The 13,910-nt window shown below is 32.5% G+C and overlaps 1 protein-coding gene across 1 annotated transcript in view; it reads right to left on the minus strand.

Annotated features, from left to right (window-relative positions):
* The window catches only part of LOC134684315 (TBC1 domain family member 9B-like), a 40,428-nt gene that overhangs the window by 18,694 nt on the left and 7,824 nt on the right, over positions 1–13,910 (minus strand). Inside the window, exons 11-23 of the mRNA XM_063543601.1 lie at positions 13,753–13,824; positions 11,818–11,950; positions 10,642–10,761; positions 9,673–9,761; positions 8,820–8,933; positions 5,561–5,713; positions 5,018–5,126; positions 4,623–4,717; positions 3,974–4,068; positions 2,228–2,374; positions 1,861–1,972; positions 1,508–1,568; positions 835–1,014 (exon numbers count right to left, since the gene is read on the minus strand). Of these exons, the coding sequence (XP_063399671.1) occupies positions 835–1,014; positions 1,508–1,568; positions 1,861–1,972; positions 2,228–2,374; positions 3,974–4,068; positions 4,623–4,717; positions 5,018–5,126; positions 5,561–5,713; positions 8,820–8,933; positions 9,673–9,761; positions 10,642–10,761; positions 11,818–11,950; positions 13,753–13,824 (1,480 nt within the window). The remainder of the gene's footprint in view (positions 1–834; positions 1,015–1,507; positions 1,569–1,860; positions 1,973–2,227; positions 2,375–3,973; positions 4,069–4,622; positions 4,718–5,017; positions 5,127–5,560; positions 5,714–8,819; positions 8,934–9,672; positions 9,762–10,641; positions 10,762–11,817; positions 11,951–13,752; positions 13,825–13,910) is intronic.

The following is a 13,910-nucleotide window of genomic DNA, read 5'->3' on the forward strand; positions in this document are numbered from 1 at the left end:
TGTATTTTCTTTTTTTAAAAGAAAAAGTGAGATAAAACAAAATGAAGAGGAATCTAAATTTTCTAAAGTCTTTTGTATCCAAGAATAAACAATTTTGTCAACTTTAAACGACCTGAATAACGAAACTATCGATTGGAAATTACTCTCTTGGATAAAAGCCATAGGAAACAATTGTAACTGAAACAATTAAATAAATAAACAATTGTTATTATAATAACGAAAAACCATGACATACAAATACATCGATCTGATACCAGAATATCGATCCCCTTCCCATATTCACCCGGATTTATTTTAGCTTTACCATGATAAGCAAGAGTTGTGTCCCTTGTTCAGTCAAACTTACGGTTTTCTTTTGAGTCGAACTATGTGTATCTTGAAATATTTCTCCGGTCCGGCTGACTTCGAGATAACGAGAGTCGACTGTATATTGTGTTGTATATCAAATGTTTTAAAGAGGTGAGACTCTCATAAATTATTTGTTTGTTGTTTGTTTGTTTGTTTGTACTATTGAATCAACGAGTAAAATGTTCAGCCGTATTAATTCTGTGGATCATTTATTGTCACTAGGATACCATTAATCTGTTTGCTATTTAATCAAAGGGACAATATAAATGTATTTCACCGAGGATTTAAATATTTGTTGTTTGAGGTCTATTACAAATACAAAGAGTTTGCAAGTGCTTCAAAACCTTTTAGCAATACAACAGAGTAAAAGTTTATTCTAAACTGCTAACACATTTGAATAATTTCTAATAAATGCCATGGCAAACATTCAGATCAACTTTGGCATGTTTTATAGCTTGAATAAAGAATGTCTTATTCTAAATTTACCACATCTGATTTCTTTGAACACAGCATACTGGTATGTTCTATATTTGGCATGGTGGAATCCCTGTTAGACACATTTTCTAAATATGAACTGAGTATAGTCATAGCATCACCATCGTCTTTTGAATTCTCAAGTTCTTCTTTCTTCTGCTCTAATATGGTCAAAGCTATTTGAAATATTACCTAAAAACAAAGTACAGTATGTCTGAGTAAATGTGCACATCCATTTATGAAGATAAAATCTAATAACTATGGAATGGCAAAATATTGAAAATTGTCAAAGAGTAAACAGAATTATTGTTGTTTGGAGATTAAAGTGCCAAAGTGTCAAAGTGAATGTGGACCAAAATAAGGAGACAGACCCTTAGACTACCATTCTCAAAAATCTGTCAAGTTTGGTGTAAATAACAAAAAGCTTCTCAAGTCAGTGCAAAATTTGTTAACAATTTTGTTTAAGAGAATGACATTGGCATAACAGTAGACCTTTATATGTCTTTTGTCAAAAGGTGTACAAAAATGTTCCCATAAGTGTAAATTGCCATATTCTTTGGCAATGATTATTTTTTTCATTTTTTATTTATTAGTACTGGTAATCAAACACATTTAATACACACTTTATAAGTAAAAAACTTAAACACCTAATAATTAAAGATTAGAATTTTGCAGGAATACTTACACTAGCACCATCATAGAAGAAACAGTCTAGAATGTGAACGGCACAATTAAATGGCATCACACTGTAAATAGAAATATTAGTAAAGCTATATAAATGATTGCAGTTACATCACAATGAATTGTTCTTGCCTATTCTAAAGTATATCTTAGGTGGTTTTAAATTTGCCATCATATATCAACTAAAATCAGCTGCTTTTGCTATATATGAAGGAGTGTGTGGGGTTATTATGCTTCAATATCTAATATTGCAAATACAAATTTTCTTTTTCTACATTATTCAGCTGAAATTTTAAAATCAGTACTTTTCAATTTCATACATTGTCAATTAGTTGTCGAAGCACTGAGGGAATTTACCTGAGAAATATAGTCAGGAACCAGGATAGTGAGATCATACTAAGGAGTCCTAAAACTTGTAATTTCTGGTGAAGTGTAGGTAAATTGTCCTTGACTAGTTCTTCGAACACACCTGGAAAGATAAATAACTTTCTTGATAATAACTATGCAAACTCTTCAGAAATTTAACACAAGTTATTAATCTTTTACAAATTCTTTATTTTTTCCCTATGCAAGAAGTCTTACATTATGTACATATCTTGTTTTCTTTAAATATATCATATTCAATTTTTACGAAATGTATATTCATTTATTGAAGAGAACATGTCTTTATATTCTTCTAATTCAAATATTATGGAATGGATTAGCAAGTTAGGTTCATACTTACTTTGGTCAATGAGAGCTCCTACTACCTTGGTATTATAATAATCTGGCAATAGTCTCTCACATATAGCAGTTAGTAACCAGAAAGCCTCCTCCTCACTTGTATACAGTAATAAAACACTGGTTACTATGTTCATAGCTTGACAATAACCTGCAATAAACATACTAAATTTTGTAAATGAAATAAACACTCAATAAATGTTGCCCTTCTGTAAATTTACTTTCATCAGGAACTCTAATATAAGGTTAACTTTTAGTATTTTTTGGTGTGCATTAAAAGGAAAACAGTGAAAAGATGCTGCTTCTGAGACACAGAGAATACAGAGGTACATATTACAAATTTGTATTAACATTTCTACTCCATCAAGCAAAGCTAATACTAATAATGACCACTGCCCTTTCCTCGATCTTGATATCTATATCACTAACGGAAAGCTGAATACTAAAATTTATGATAAAAGGGATGATTTTTCATTTCCTATCGTTAATTATCCGTTTTTAGATGGTGCCGTTCCCTTGTCACCATCTTACAGTGTTTATATATCTCAACTTGTACGATTCGCTCGTGTTTGTAACAATGTTTTAGATTTTAACGAGAGAAATTTATGTATTACTGAAAAATTATTACACCAGGGTTTTCGATATCACAAACTAGTCAAAACTTTTACTAAATCTTATCATCGGTATAAAGACATCATTCGTAAATAAAGCTCAACATGCAGACTTTTTATACGTTCAGGTATTTCACATCCAATTTTTTATGGAAATATTCTTTATAAAGCACAAAGGTGTCAGTATTCACCTCAGAAACTTACAAAACCTTTAAATAGACTGATTGAGAAGGGATATAATTACGATACTGTTGTCAAGTCATTAAAGATTGCATATTTTGGCGTTAATATTGAGTCACTGATAAGGTCTTTGCGTCGGAACTAAAGACATTTATTCTAAAAATAGTTGTTGGCATGACACGGGTTATGTTCTTCTGATATATGTTATGATGGTATGATACTAAACCCCTAACGGGAAGGATTGTGCCTGAGGTTCATATGATGAAATCATAATCTTTCAGTCAGTTTAATTGAAGTTTGGAGCTGGCATGTCAGTTAACTGCTAGTAGTCTGTTGTTATTTATGTATTATTGTCATTTTGTTTATTTTCTTTGGTTACATCTTCTGACATCAGACTCGGACTTCTCTTGAACTGAATTTTAATGTGCGTATTGTTATGCGTTTATTTTTCTACATTGGTTAGAGGTATAGGGGGAGGGTTGAGATCTCACAAACATGTTTAACCCCGCCGCATTTTTGCGCCTGTCCCAAGTCAGGAGCCTCTGGCCTTTGTTAGTCTTGTATTATTTTTATATTAGTTTCTTGTGTACAATTTGGAAATTAGTATGGCGTTCATTATCACTGAACTAGTAAATATTTGTTTAGGGGCCAGCTGAAGGACGCCTCCGGGTGCGGGAATTTCTCGCTACATTGAAGACCTGTTGGTGACCTTCTGCTGTTGTTTTTTATTTTGGTCGGGTTGTTGTCTCTTTGACACATTCCCCATTTCCATTCTCAATTTTATTAGATGGATTTGGCTATTCATTTCTTAGATCTTTTGATGATATAGTCCTTTATAAAATCATGTACATCCTCGGCTACTAAGTTTGGAATTTGAGCTTCCCTATATCACTGGATGTTTAAAAGACATTGTGCAACTACCCTCTATCATTACTCTGCATATTTTATACAGTACAAACCTATGGTTGGATTCCTCCAAGCATAACTTGTCAATACCCTCCTGAGTGCCCCTATACCACAGTCTGACTGGAAAGCTGGATGTTCAGGTAAAGATCTACAAATAGAACAGAAAATAATAATACCATACTCTTTTTCATATCGTTGATTTTCTCTTGTAATAACATTCACAATTTAATATGATTAACATATGGTACCTAGATGTCTTTATTTTGATAAATTATGGTGGCTGTCTCTTTGAAATTTAACCATATATATTATCAATTTAACCATCCAACTATAAATTTACCCCTTTTACTTTCAAAAACCCTCTCATTATTTATTTTTTTGAAAAAGGGGGGACGGGGGGGGGGGGGCAAATAGGTATTTCCATCATTGGGTTTGTCTTTTTATCTGAATTTGTTTCTGTCTGTCTGAGTTTCTGTAAGTGCAATTCAAACTACACTACCTGTAAAGGGGAGACAATCAAGTTTCAATATGTTGTTATAATCTATGAAATTGCAAGTTCTTTCCCAATTATAATGGCCTGACAATTACACTTTATTTCTACATCATTCTGATGATAAAATAAATCAAATGACTTCACAGTTTTATTCCCTTATGCAAGATAAATGTTTATGTGTGTCAATACTTAATATATTATCAGTATACCTGTGTAAATCTCTTTCTATTTCATCTGTAGCTAGACTGTACTTTCCTGAGCTCTGTTCTACTAAACTGGCGTAATATCCTGGGTGCGTAGCCATCTAAAACAAACAGTCAGAACTGAAAGGTCATAACGACAAAGTTAACATGTAAAAAAATTGATTCATACCATACTATATTCACAATACAGTCAAACCAGTATTAAATTTCATCAATGGAATCATTTAAAGTGACTGCTTATAAGAGGTGACCTTTTAACAGTGGTTCCACTAATTCTGATTCCAACCTTTCCCATGGCCAGGAATCTCTCAAGGAATCTTTTTTTATCATTCACAAAGATATCTTGTACATTAAAATATTACCACATAACATTGTGTCTCACAAAAAAATTCAGTGTGTACCTCATTTATAGCTCCAGAAAATAACAGCCATATTTCTCCTCTGTATTTCTCTGGCAGACCTTTCAATACTAAATCTTGTGTCTTATGTGTTCTGTACATAGTAACACCCCTGAGTAAAATAAAAGTACATGTTTGTATTTTAGACTTGTTATCAACATGCAGGGTGTTTTATAATAGCATGTTACACAAACAGCTAAAGGGTCTGTTTTATGTAAATGATCCTAGAGTCAAATATTCATAAAGGCCAGCAAATTCTATCAAAAGCTGTATATAATACAAAAAATAAATTAAAAAAATTAGCCACAAAACAAATCAGATTACCTTTATATATATAAACCCTACAACAATAATTATAAAAATAAGAATTTTTCAACATTGGCATTTGCGTAATCATTAGCCAAAAACTATTGTACTTTTAACAAATCCATGGTAGAGACAGATAACCAGAAGTGTAGGATCCTAGTCAGATATACTGTCATTTACAACATCAGACACTTATCTAAACCCAATTTAATGAATAACACAAATTCCTTTCAAATGTACCTTCCATATTCTGTAAAGTGTACATTCCACAAATGTTCCTTGACAGTTTCTTTAGCAGATAATTCATCTGAATCTCTTCTGTGAAACAAACTGACAAGTGCAGGCTGAAATTGTACAGGTTCTTCTTCTACAAAAGGAAAGATACAACATTCTCTATGTTAATGTTTAAACAAGATTTGTAGAATTTTAATAGGTCATTTACAATAAATCTAACAAGTGAATAAACAGATGTTGTTACTTCATCTTCTGAAACAAGAAAAGAAACTACTTCATGGTTGTAAATATGCAAAACAACTGTGTAATTTTCTATAATCTATTATGACATACCAGTTGTTAAAAATCAAAGCCCTGTAAGCGCTGAAGGCAGTTAACCAAAATCCAAGGCAAACATAATTATGAAAACATTAAACATTCATATATTGTACATTTATGTTTATCTAATGAATTAATTATTAAGACAAATAATTTATATGTTATTAAGGTTTCAAAAGCAATATCAATGTTTATTTTTTATGGTGAGTCTGCAGTGGTACAAGTTCCGCATGATTGCAGTTGTTTTAGTTGGTAGTTAACGTTGGTTTTAGTTGACTGTAAGTAGTACAAGATGACTTAGTACCAACATGTAATAGGATGAATGGACTGGTTTCCCTGGAAAGAAAACTGAGTTTGTGCTCTATAGTACAAAAGTTATGAGACACAAATCAGACAAATGTTCACTACTACAGGGATCAACAATGAGGTATGACTGACCTGCCCATAGTAAATGTAATGAATTGTTATGGTGTCCCATACATGAATATATATGGTTAAGGGGTGGGGATCTCAACAGTTTTCAAATTGTCATCAAACAGGATGGGATGGGGTAACCCAAGGGATTCCCCATATATTTCTTCTGATTTGTTATATTGTCCCATACATGAATATATATGGTTTAGGGGTAGGGATCTTGACCTTTTCAAATTCTAAAACAGGAGGGGTGGGGTGACCCTCAGCGACTCCCCCTATATTTCATTTGATTTTTTATATTGTCAAAAACATGAATATATATGGTTATGGGGTGGGGATCTCCACCGTTTCCAAGTTGTCAAACAGGATGGGATGGGGTGACCCAAGGGATTCCCCATATATTTCTTCTGATTTGTTATATTGTCCCATACATGAATATATATGGTTTAGGGGTTGGGATCTGGACCATTTCCAAGTTCTCAAACAGGAGGGGGTGGGGTGACTCCAGGAACTCCAACAATATTTCATTTTATTTATCATATTGTCCTATACATGAATATTTATAGTTAAGGGGTGGGGTTGGGATCTAATCTGTTTCCAAGTTATCTAACAGGAGGTGGTGGGGCAACTCCAGGGACTCCCTCTACATTTCATTTGATTGATTATATTGTCCCATACTTCAATATATATTTTTTGGGGTGTGGATGTCGACCATTTCGTAAGTTCCCAAACAGGAGAGGGTGGGTGACCCCATGGACTCCCCCTATATTTCTTTTGATTAGTTATATTGTCCCATACATGAGTATGTATGGTTTAGGGGTGGAGCGACTCCAGGGACTCCCCCTATATTTCATTTGATTTATCATATTGTCCCATACTTGAATATATGGTTTAGGGGTGGGGATCTCGACCATTTCAAAGTTCCCAAAGTTGAACAGGAGAGGAGTGGGTTGACCCCAGAGACTCCCCCCATATATTTCATTGGATTAGTTATATTGTCTCATACATGAGTATGTATGGTTTAGGGGGTTGGGATCTCATCCGTTTCTAAGTTATCAAACAGGAGGGGGTAGGGTGAACACAGGGATTCCCCCTATATTTCATTTGATTTGTTATATAGTACAATACATGAGTATATATGGTTTAGGGGTGGGGATCTCGACCATTTCCTAGTTCTCAAACAGAAGGGTGTACAGTGACCACAGGGACTACCCCTATATATATTCCAAGCTTAGCTGTCACATTGTATTGGATTTTGACATTAAAATTTGTCAAAAAGTAAATTTGAGTTTCTGTGTGTATAAAATATTTTCTGCTTTTTCTTCCTTTAACATATGTCTTCTGGTTTTCAATTCTAGTGTTTTTATTCATTTACCATGCATAGATGTATTTTGTCACCTGCCTGGATTTTTTTTGTAGTTAATCGCCAAAACCCTGAATTACCCTTATCCGCTTCCGGGATCGGATCCGATATTGTAATATTGTCTTTATGGCATCCATTGTCATTGTGTTTACAATGTTGTTTTTGTCAGTCAGATACAATTTTACTTGAATTTACACATTATTTGTCTGTATAAAGCTACCAACATGACCAATTGAACAAAATGAACATCGCTGTCATGAATAATGATGAAAATAAGTTTTGAGATCGTTTATTTGGAGACTTTGGTGAAAAGGTGCGGAAAGTTATTTTTTATTTTCTTTCAAGTGGAAGGTCCATCGGGGGTAAAAATATAACCAAGTCGAAAGACCGATTGCAAAAATGGAAGGTCGCGGACCTCGGACCACTGCTAATTTGAACCCCTGCCTCAAAATTGAAAAGATACGAAATTTTTTGTCTTCTATTATGAATTTGAAATTGCCGCCAACAGCATGAACAGTTGAACATATTATATAATAGACAGTTGACGTAGTTGTACTACTTATTGACGACAAACAACATTCCTACAACTTTTTCCATTTGGGAAATCTAAACTACTTGTCTTTAGAGATTTTCGGCGATTAAATATTTCTTACAATTGTTCTTTGACATCTTAGCCAAAAGCACAGGCGAAAATAAACTACATAAGGATTCCTAATGAGCACTACTTCCTATGTGCAACTTCAAAACTTTTGGATGATTCGACGATCATTTAAGGTTTTTCTGGTCATATTTTTTGTTATCCAGAATAAAAAGTATTTAAATAGTGTTCAATTAGTTATATATAACATAGTAGCCAGCTAGATAATAACAATGGCAAGTATTTCTGACAGCATTTATTGGGTAGAACACAAATCTAGGGTGCTCGCATAATGCAGCTTAACTGCATAAAAATATTATCATTTTGACAACTTTAAATATCTATAATATTATGTACATTTCATGAAATAATACTTTTAAAAGGTTTCAAAATTTATATTTATTAACAATCAAAAATCTGTTTGTGGTACTCTGAAATAGGAATTGAATTTGGACTGCCTCCCTGACCTCATTTCTTCTAAAAATACCTTTTGAACAAATAAAGATACTAACTATGATCTTTCATTCTATAACTGATATAAACAAAAATGAAAAAAATTATCTGAACAACAATGGAAATAAAGATGATGGGCGTTGTTCTTACCTTTCTCTTCTTCTGTTACTGATTTTAAATTTTTCATAGTTGGACTGAAATAAAAACGATTCCTCCTTTATCATTCAAGAATATATAATGAGGTTATATTTATGTGAACCATTTAAGAAATTGTCAACAGTTTTAAATCACATAACATACAACACCATCAAATGAATTGTAATTAAACAAACTTAGAAACAGGTTAAACAAAATGTTCAAAGAGCTACCAACTCCTTATTTATAAGCCTCCAATTGCTTTTCAATGGAAGTTATATACATATACATATAATGTTGCAGCAGACAACAGAAAGTAAATCAGAATAAGTGCAGGTCTTAACTTTCAATATAACATTTGGTACCAAATTTTTAAATCAGAAAGTATGATAAGAGCCATATGAGTGACAAAAATGCAAAGCTCAGTCAAGATATTTAAACTTCAAAGTATCAGCTAACAGAAAGTAGGTGTCAAACAGATTCCTAAAAGTACTCATCACTGTCAAGTCAAATAGTTTTTTTCTGCTCCGTAAAGCTGATAAAACTGTGATTAAAAAATAATTGTGGGAAAACCTGACAAACAAACAAGATGAACACAATAATGTCTAACTGCTAGAGTTCAGGTAAAATATTCAAATTGAAACAATGAGTTGACTATTGATATACTTTTTAGTCTAAAGATCAGTTTGAACCCAAATCATACCTTTCCTTTCCTTTCTTTTCATAACATATTTGGAGGATGTGTGATTTCAATCAAACAAATGTTGCAATAAAAAAGAAAGTGACATTTTCCTTTACCTTTGTGGAATATGTTGACTTGATAAAAAGTCTGATATCTTCTCCAAAATCATTTTTCTCTGTGGCAACTGGGAAAAAATGTAGTTGCTCTAAAAAAGAAAATAGTCAGATATTTTGAGTTTTAATGAAACTCACTATGTTAGTTGCAGATACCTCTACAAACAAGATACTTGCATGCCCTTCAAACAACATACAAATAATTTTAAATATTCTTTATCCATAAAAAAAAATATCAGTATTGCTTTATTTATCTTATATCTATGTAAATCTATATCATGTTGTGACTTTAAGCAACTTTAATAAGAGATTGACATAAAGTAAGGTCGCTTGTCAAAATTTAAGACCATATCTTTACATTTGATGGTCTGCTTCATTTCCTGTGTTCATGCATCACTAATGTTAACCTGTTAATCTTTCTTTATTCAGTTCATACCTTTCCTTTTGTAGTTGTAATGAGAGCATTATTTCCCAGCTCATTCCCTGTAAATCTTTTTTTATTCAGTTCATACCTTTCCTTTTGTAGTTATAATCAGAGCATTATTCCCCAGTTCATACCTTTCCTTTTGTAGTTATAATCAGAGCATTATTCCCCAGTTCATACCTTTCCTTTTGTAGTTATAATCAGAGCATTATTCCCCAGTTCATACCTTTCCTTTTGTAGTTATAATCAGAGCATTATTCCCCAGTTCATACCTTTCCTTTTGTAGTTATAATCAGAGCATTATTCCCCAGTTCATACCTTTCCTTTTGTAGTTATAATCAGAGCATTATTCCCCAGTTCATACCTTTCCTTTTGTAGTTATAATCAGAGCATTATTCCCCAGTTCATACCTTTCCTTTTGTAGTTATAATCAGAGCATTATTCCCCAGTTCATACCTTTCCTTTTGTAGTTATAATCAGAGCATTATTCCCCAGTTCATACCTTTCCTTTTGTAGTTATAATCAGAGCATTATTCCCCAGTTCATACCTTTCCTTTTGTAGTTATAATGAGAGCATTATTTCCCAGCTCATTCCCTGATGTGTTGTCATTCTTCTCTACAAGCTGTATCTCCCTGACAGGTATTACAACAGTCACCAAATCTGGTACCTGTTATAAAATATAACAGTAGATACAGTTATCTAAATATTTACCATGGTAACAGCCTGTTTCAACATACTATTACAATTATTTAATACCAAGTGTGAAAACTTTAGGATTATGGTATCAAAGGAGTACTGTGTTACAGAATGACTAACGAATACTATTACTATATATGCACCTGCATGGTATCTATACTACTCAAGGAAGAGACTGATTTTATTGAGACGCAACTCCTCTGAAACTATACAAAGTTGGAAAAATTAGTGATATGATGTATAAATATAGTGCTTTGTACTTTCTTAATTTATTTTTGAAACAAATTTTTTTCCACAGAAAATGACAATTTTTGAGAAAATATTCAAATTTGGAGACTGTTATTGATCTGTATCTTATACACTTTCACACATGTTCAGTCCACATACTGCCCATGAAATATATAATACAAAAAGAACAAGGACGTTACAAGGTCATGAATTTCGTCATTATACAGGGATTATTATTACTAAACTCAATCGTTGTCACATAAATTTTCAGGTTGTAGAGAGAAAATTAGGACAGGTTCAAATTGAAATATTTTGATAGCAGATAAAACTATGCACCTTACTATCAGCACAAATTTATCACATGACAATACAAATACCAAAATCAAGGCTATAAATAAGGCATAGGTACTTTAATTTAGTCATGGATCCGCAATGTCGCATGTATTTTCTAGTAAAATATCAAAATCTATAGATGCTGTTTTTCAAGGGGTAATGTTCTCATGCCAAGTTGAAAACCAATATGGCATGAGAACATTCTTCTTTTCACTCCATCTCAGCTTTAGGCCATTTTGGATGATTTTGATTTTATAAGGTGATGCTTAAAGTTTATCTCTGTTTGAATATCATGTGTCAATGGGCAACATCACTCTACTGCTCTGCTTTTTTAGCAATTCTTACTTAATTTTGTTTATACATTATAATCATATATTCCAAATACTTCATGTAATTTATATTCTGAATCGTTACTTATAGTTTCTCATAAAATAGATAAATTCTGATGACCTTCCCCCATACATACCCTACTGCCATAACAGATATATCCTGAAGACAGATACAGCCTCCCCCATACATAGTGCTTGTTATATGGTGTTTGTATCATACAGACTACATCACCATCTAGTTTGGCAGATAGAGGCAATCTAAATAATGACCTGAAAATAAAATCATATTGTCTACATAAATTATACAGGAGCTTATTTTTCACAAATCCTTTTATATCATAAAAACTTTTAATCATGATGACAACAGACAAAAGTGATTCATCAATCAACAAAAAACTTCATTGATAAGGAGAGTCTCAGGTCATCAAAAGAAGATATCAATAGTCTTAAAGTCACATGAAAAGAGTGACTGGTGAAAAATAATGTTTATCCAATTCTTGAACCAATGCATGTGTATATCACAAACTTAGTCCTCTGTGCACGATTTTATCATTTTCTATCGTATAACGTCAAAAAAATATTTATCTCAGTCTGTTATGAAGTGAAAATATGGCAGCTAATTAATTGTTGTGTTTTGAAGCAGTAGTTTACCACTTGCATCATTTTTTTTTAATTCAAAGTTTCATATCACATTAATCTTCAAGTAAACTTAGTTCTTTTTTTTTTATCTGATTCCCCACACACTCTACAGGCCGAAACCCAGTTGATATAGAACAAAAGAATCAAAGCTTTTTGTTAGAGAAGGCGATAAATGCTTAATGTAATATTAACTATATCCCGCTTACATGTTTAACCCCGCCACATTATTCATGTATGTGCCTGTCCCAAGTCAGGAGCCTGTAATTCAGTGGTTGTCGTTTGTTTATGTGTTACATATTTGTTTTTCGTTCATTTTTTTTATATAAATAAGTTTTCTCGTTTGAATTGTTTTACATTGTCATATCAGGGCCTTTTATAGCTGACTATGGGGTATGGGCTCTGCTCATTGTTGAAGGCCGTACAGTGACCTATAGTTGTTAATGTATGTGTCATTTTGGTCTCTTGTGGACAGTTGTCTCATTGGCAATCATACCACTTCTTTTATTTTATATATAGTAACAAAAATTTTAAAAGTTAATAGAAACAAATAAAACGACAATTTTCTTCTCAATTATGAAGTTTTTTATTTTAGAAACACCATTTGCATAAGTTTTCACTTTATCTATTACATAGTTAAGCAGAACAATTAGATATCAAGTCGACTACATGGCTATCTACCAAGTTAGATACAGAAAATGCATAATCTCCGATTTTGAAAAATTACCACAGACGGACAACATATCAATCTACTAGGTCAGTAATTTTCGTGTCTGCCCTTCCATTACGGGACTCAAGAAAAAATTCAAAAAAATGGGTAACAATTGTATCTAATGAATCACAAAAACAGAGTAGGTGTGTTCAAATAGCTATTTTTTTACTAAAATTACTTGACGGCAGTCTTTTAAGTTGGATGATTAAAATGCATATCTTCGAAAAAATATAATTTTTTGTGTGTGATAACTAGGGTATATAATCTTCTACCACTGAAATTTTTTAGTCTGCCCTTCCACAAAATATTTAATTAGAATTTTTTTAAATGTTTTAGAATTTTCGAAAATTCCACCTGACAACCAATCAGACAATAGTTTTAAGTTGAATCAATGCAGACAAGAGCATAAACTGATGCTCATTAGCTAGTAGATACATTTGTCTTTTAAAATACAACTGACATATAAGGATCGTAATGGTGCAATGTGGATAAATTTATCGGTTTTCAATAGCAAAATTGGCAGTGCGTCATCCCTACAATGGCTTCCATTTCTATGATTGTGAAAATGAACTGGCGTAATGGGGAGATAATTTTGACAAAGTAGAATCCTGACTGGTCTAGGGTAGGATTAAGGACAAGTTAAACCAGTCAACATGTCTGTTTTGGTTTCTGACCTTAGATCTTAAAAGCTACTTTTTGTTCGTGATATGTAATTATATCTTACCTGAATGCATCGCTCCTTGCTCTAGCATCTAGATCTCTCTTTATAGATGACATTTTCTTTGGAGTCTTCCTCCTGTAAATAAAGAGACATTTGAAATTAAACACATAAATCTTTAGTTCTTCTTCGCATAATCAATTTAATCAAGGTCCTATATGGTA

The sequence above is a fragment of the Mytilus trossulus genome, chromosome 9, assembly GCF_036588685.1.
Source record: "Mytilus trossulus isolate FHL-02 chromosome 9, PNRI_Mtr1.1.1.hap1, whole genome shotgun sequence".
NCBI classification, from domain to species: Eukaryota; Metazoa; Mollusca; class Bivalvia; order Mytilida; family Mytilidae; genus Mytilus; species Mytilus trossulus.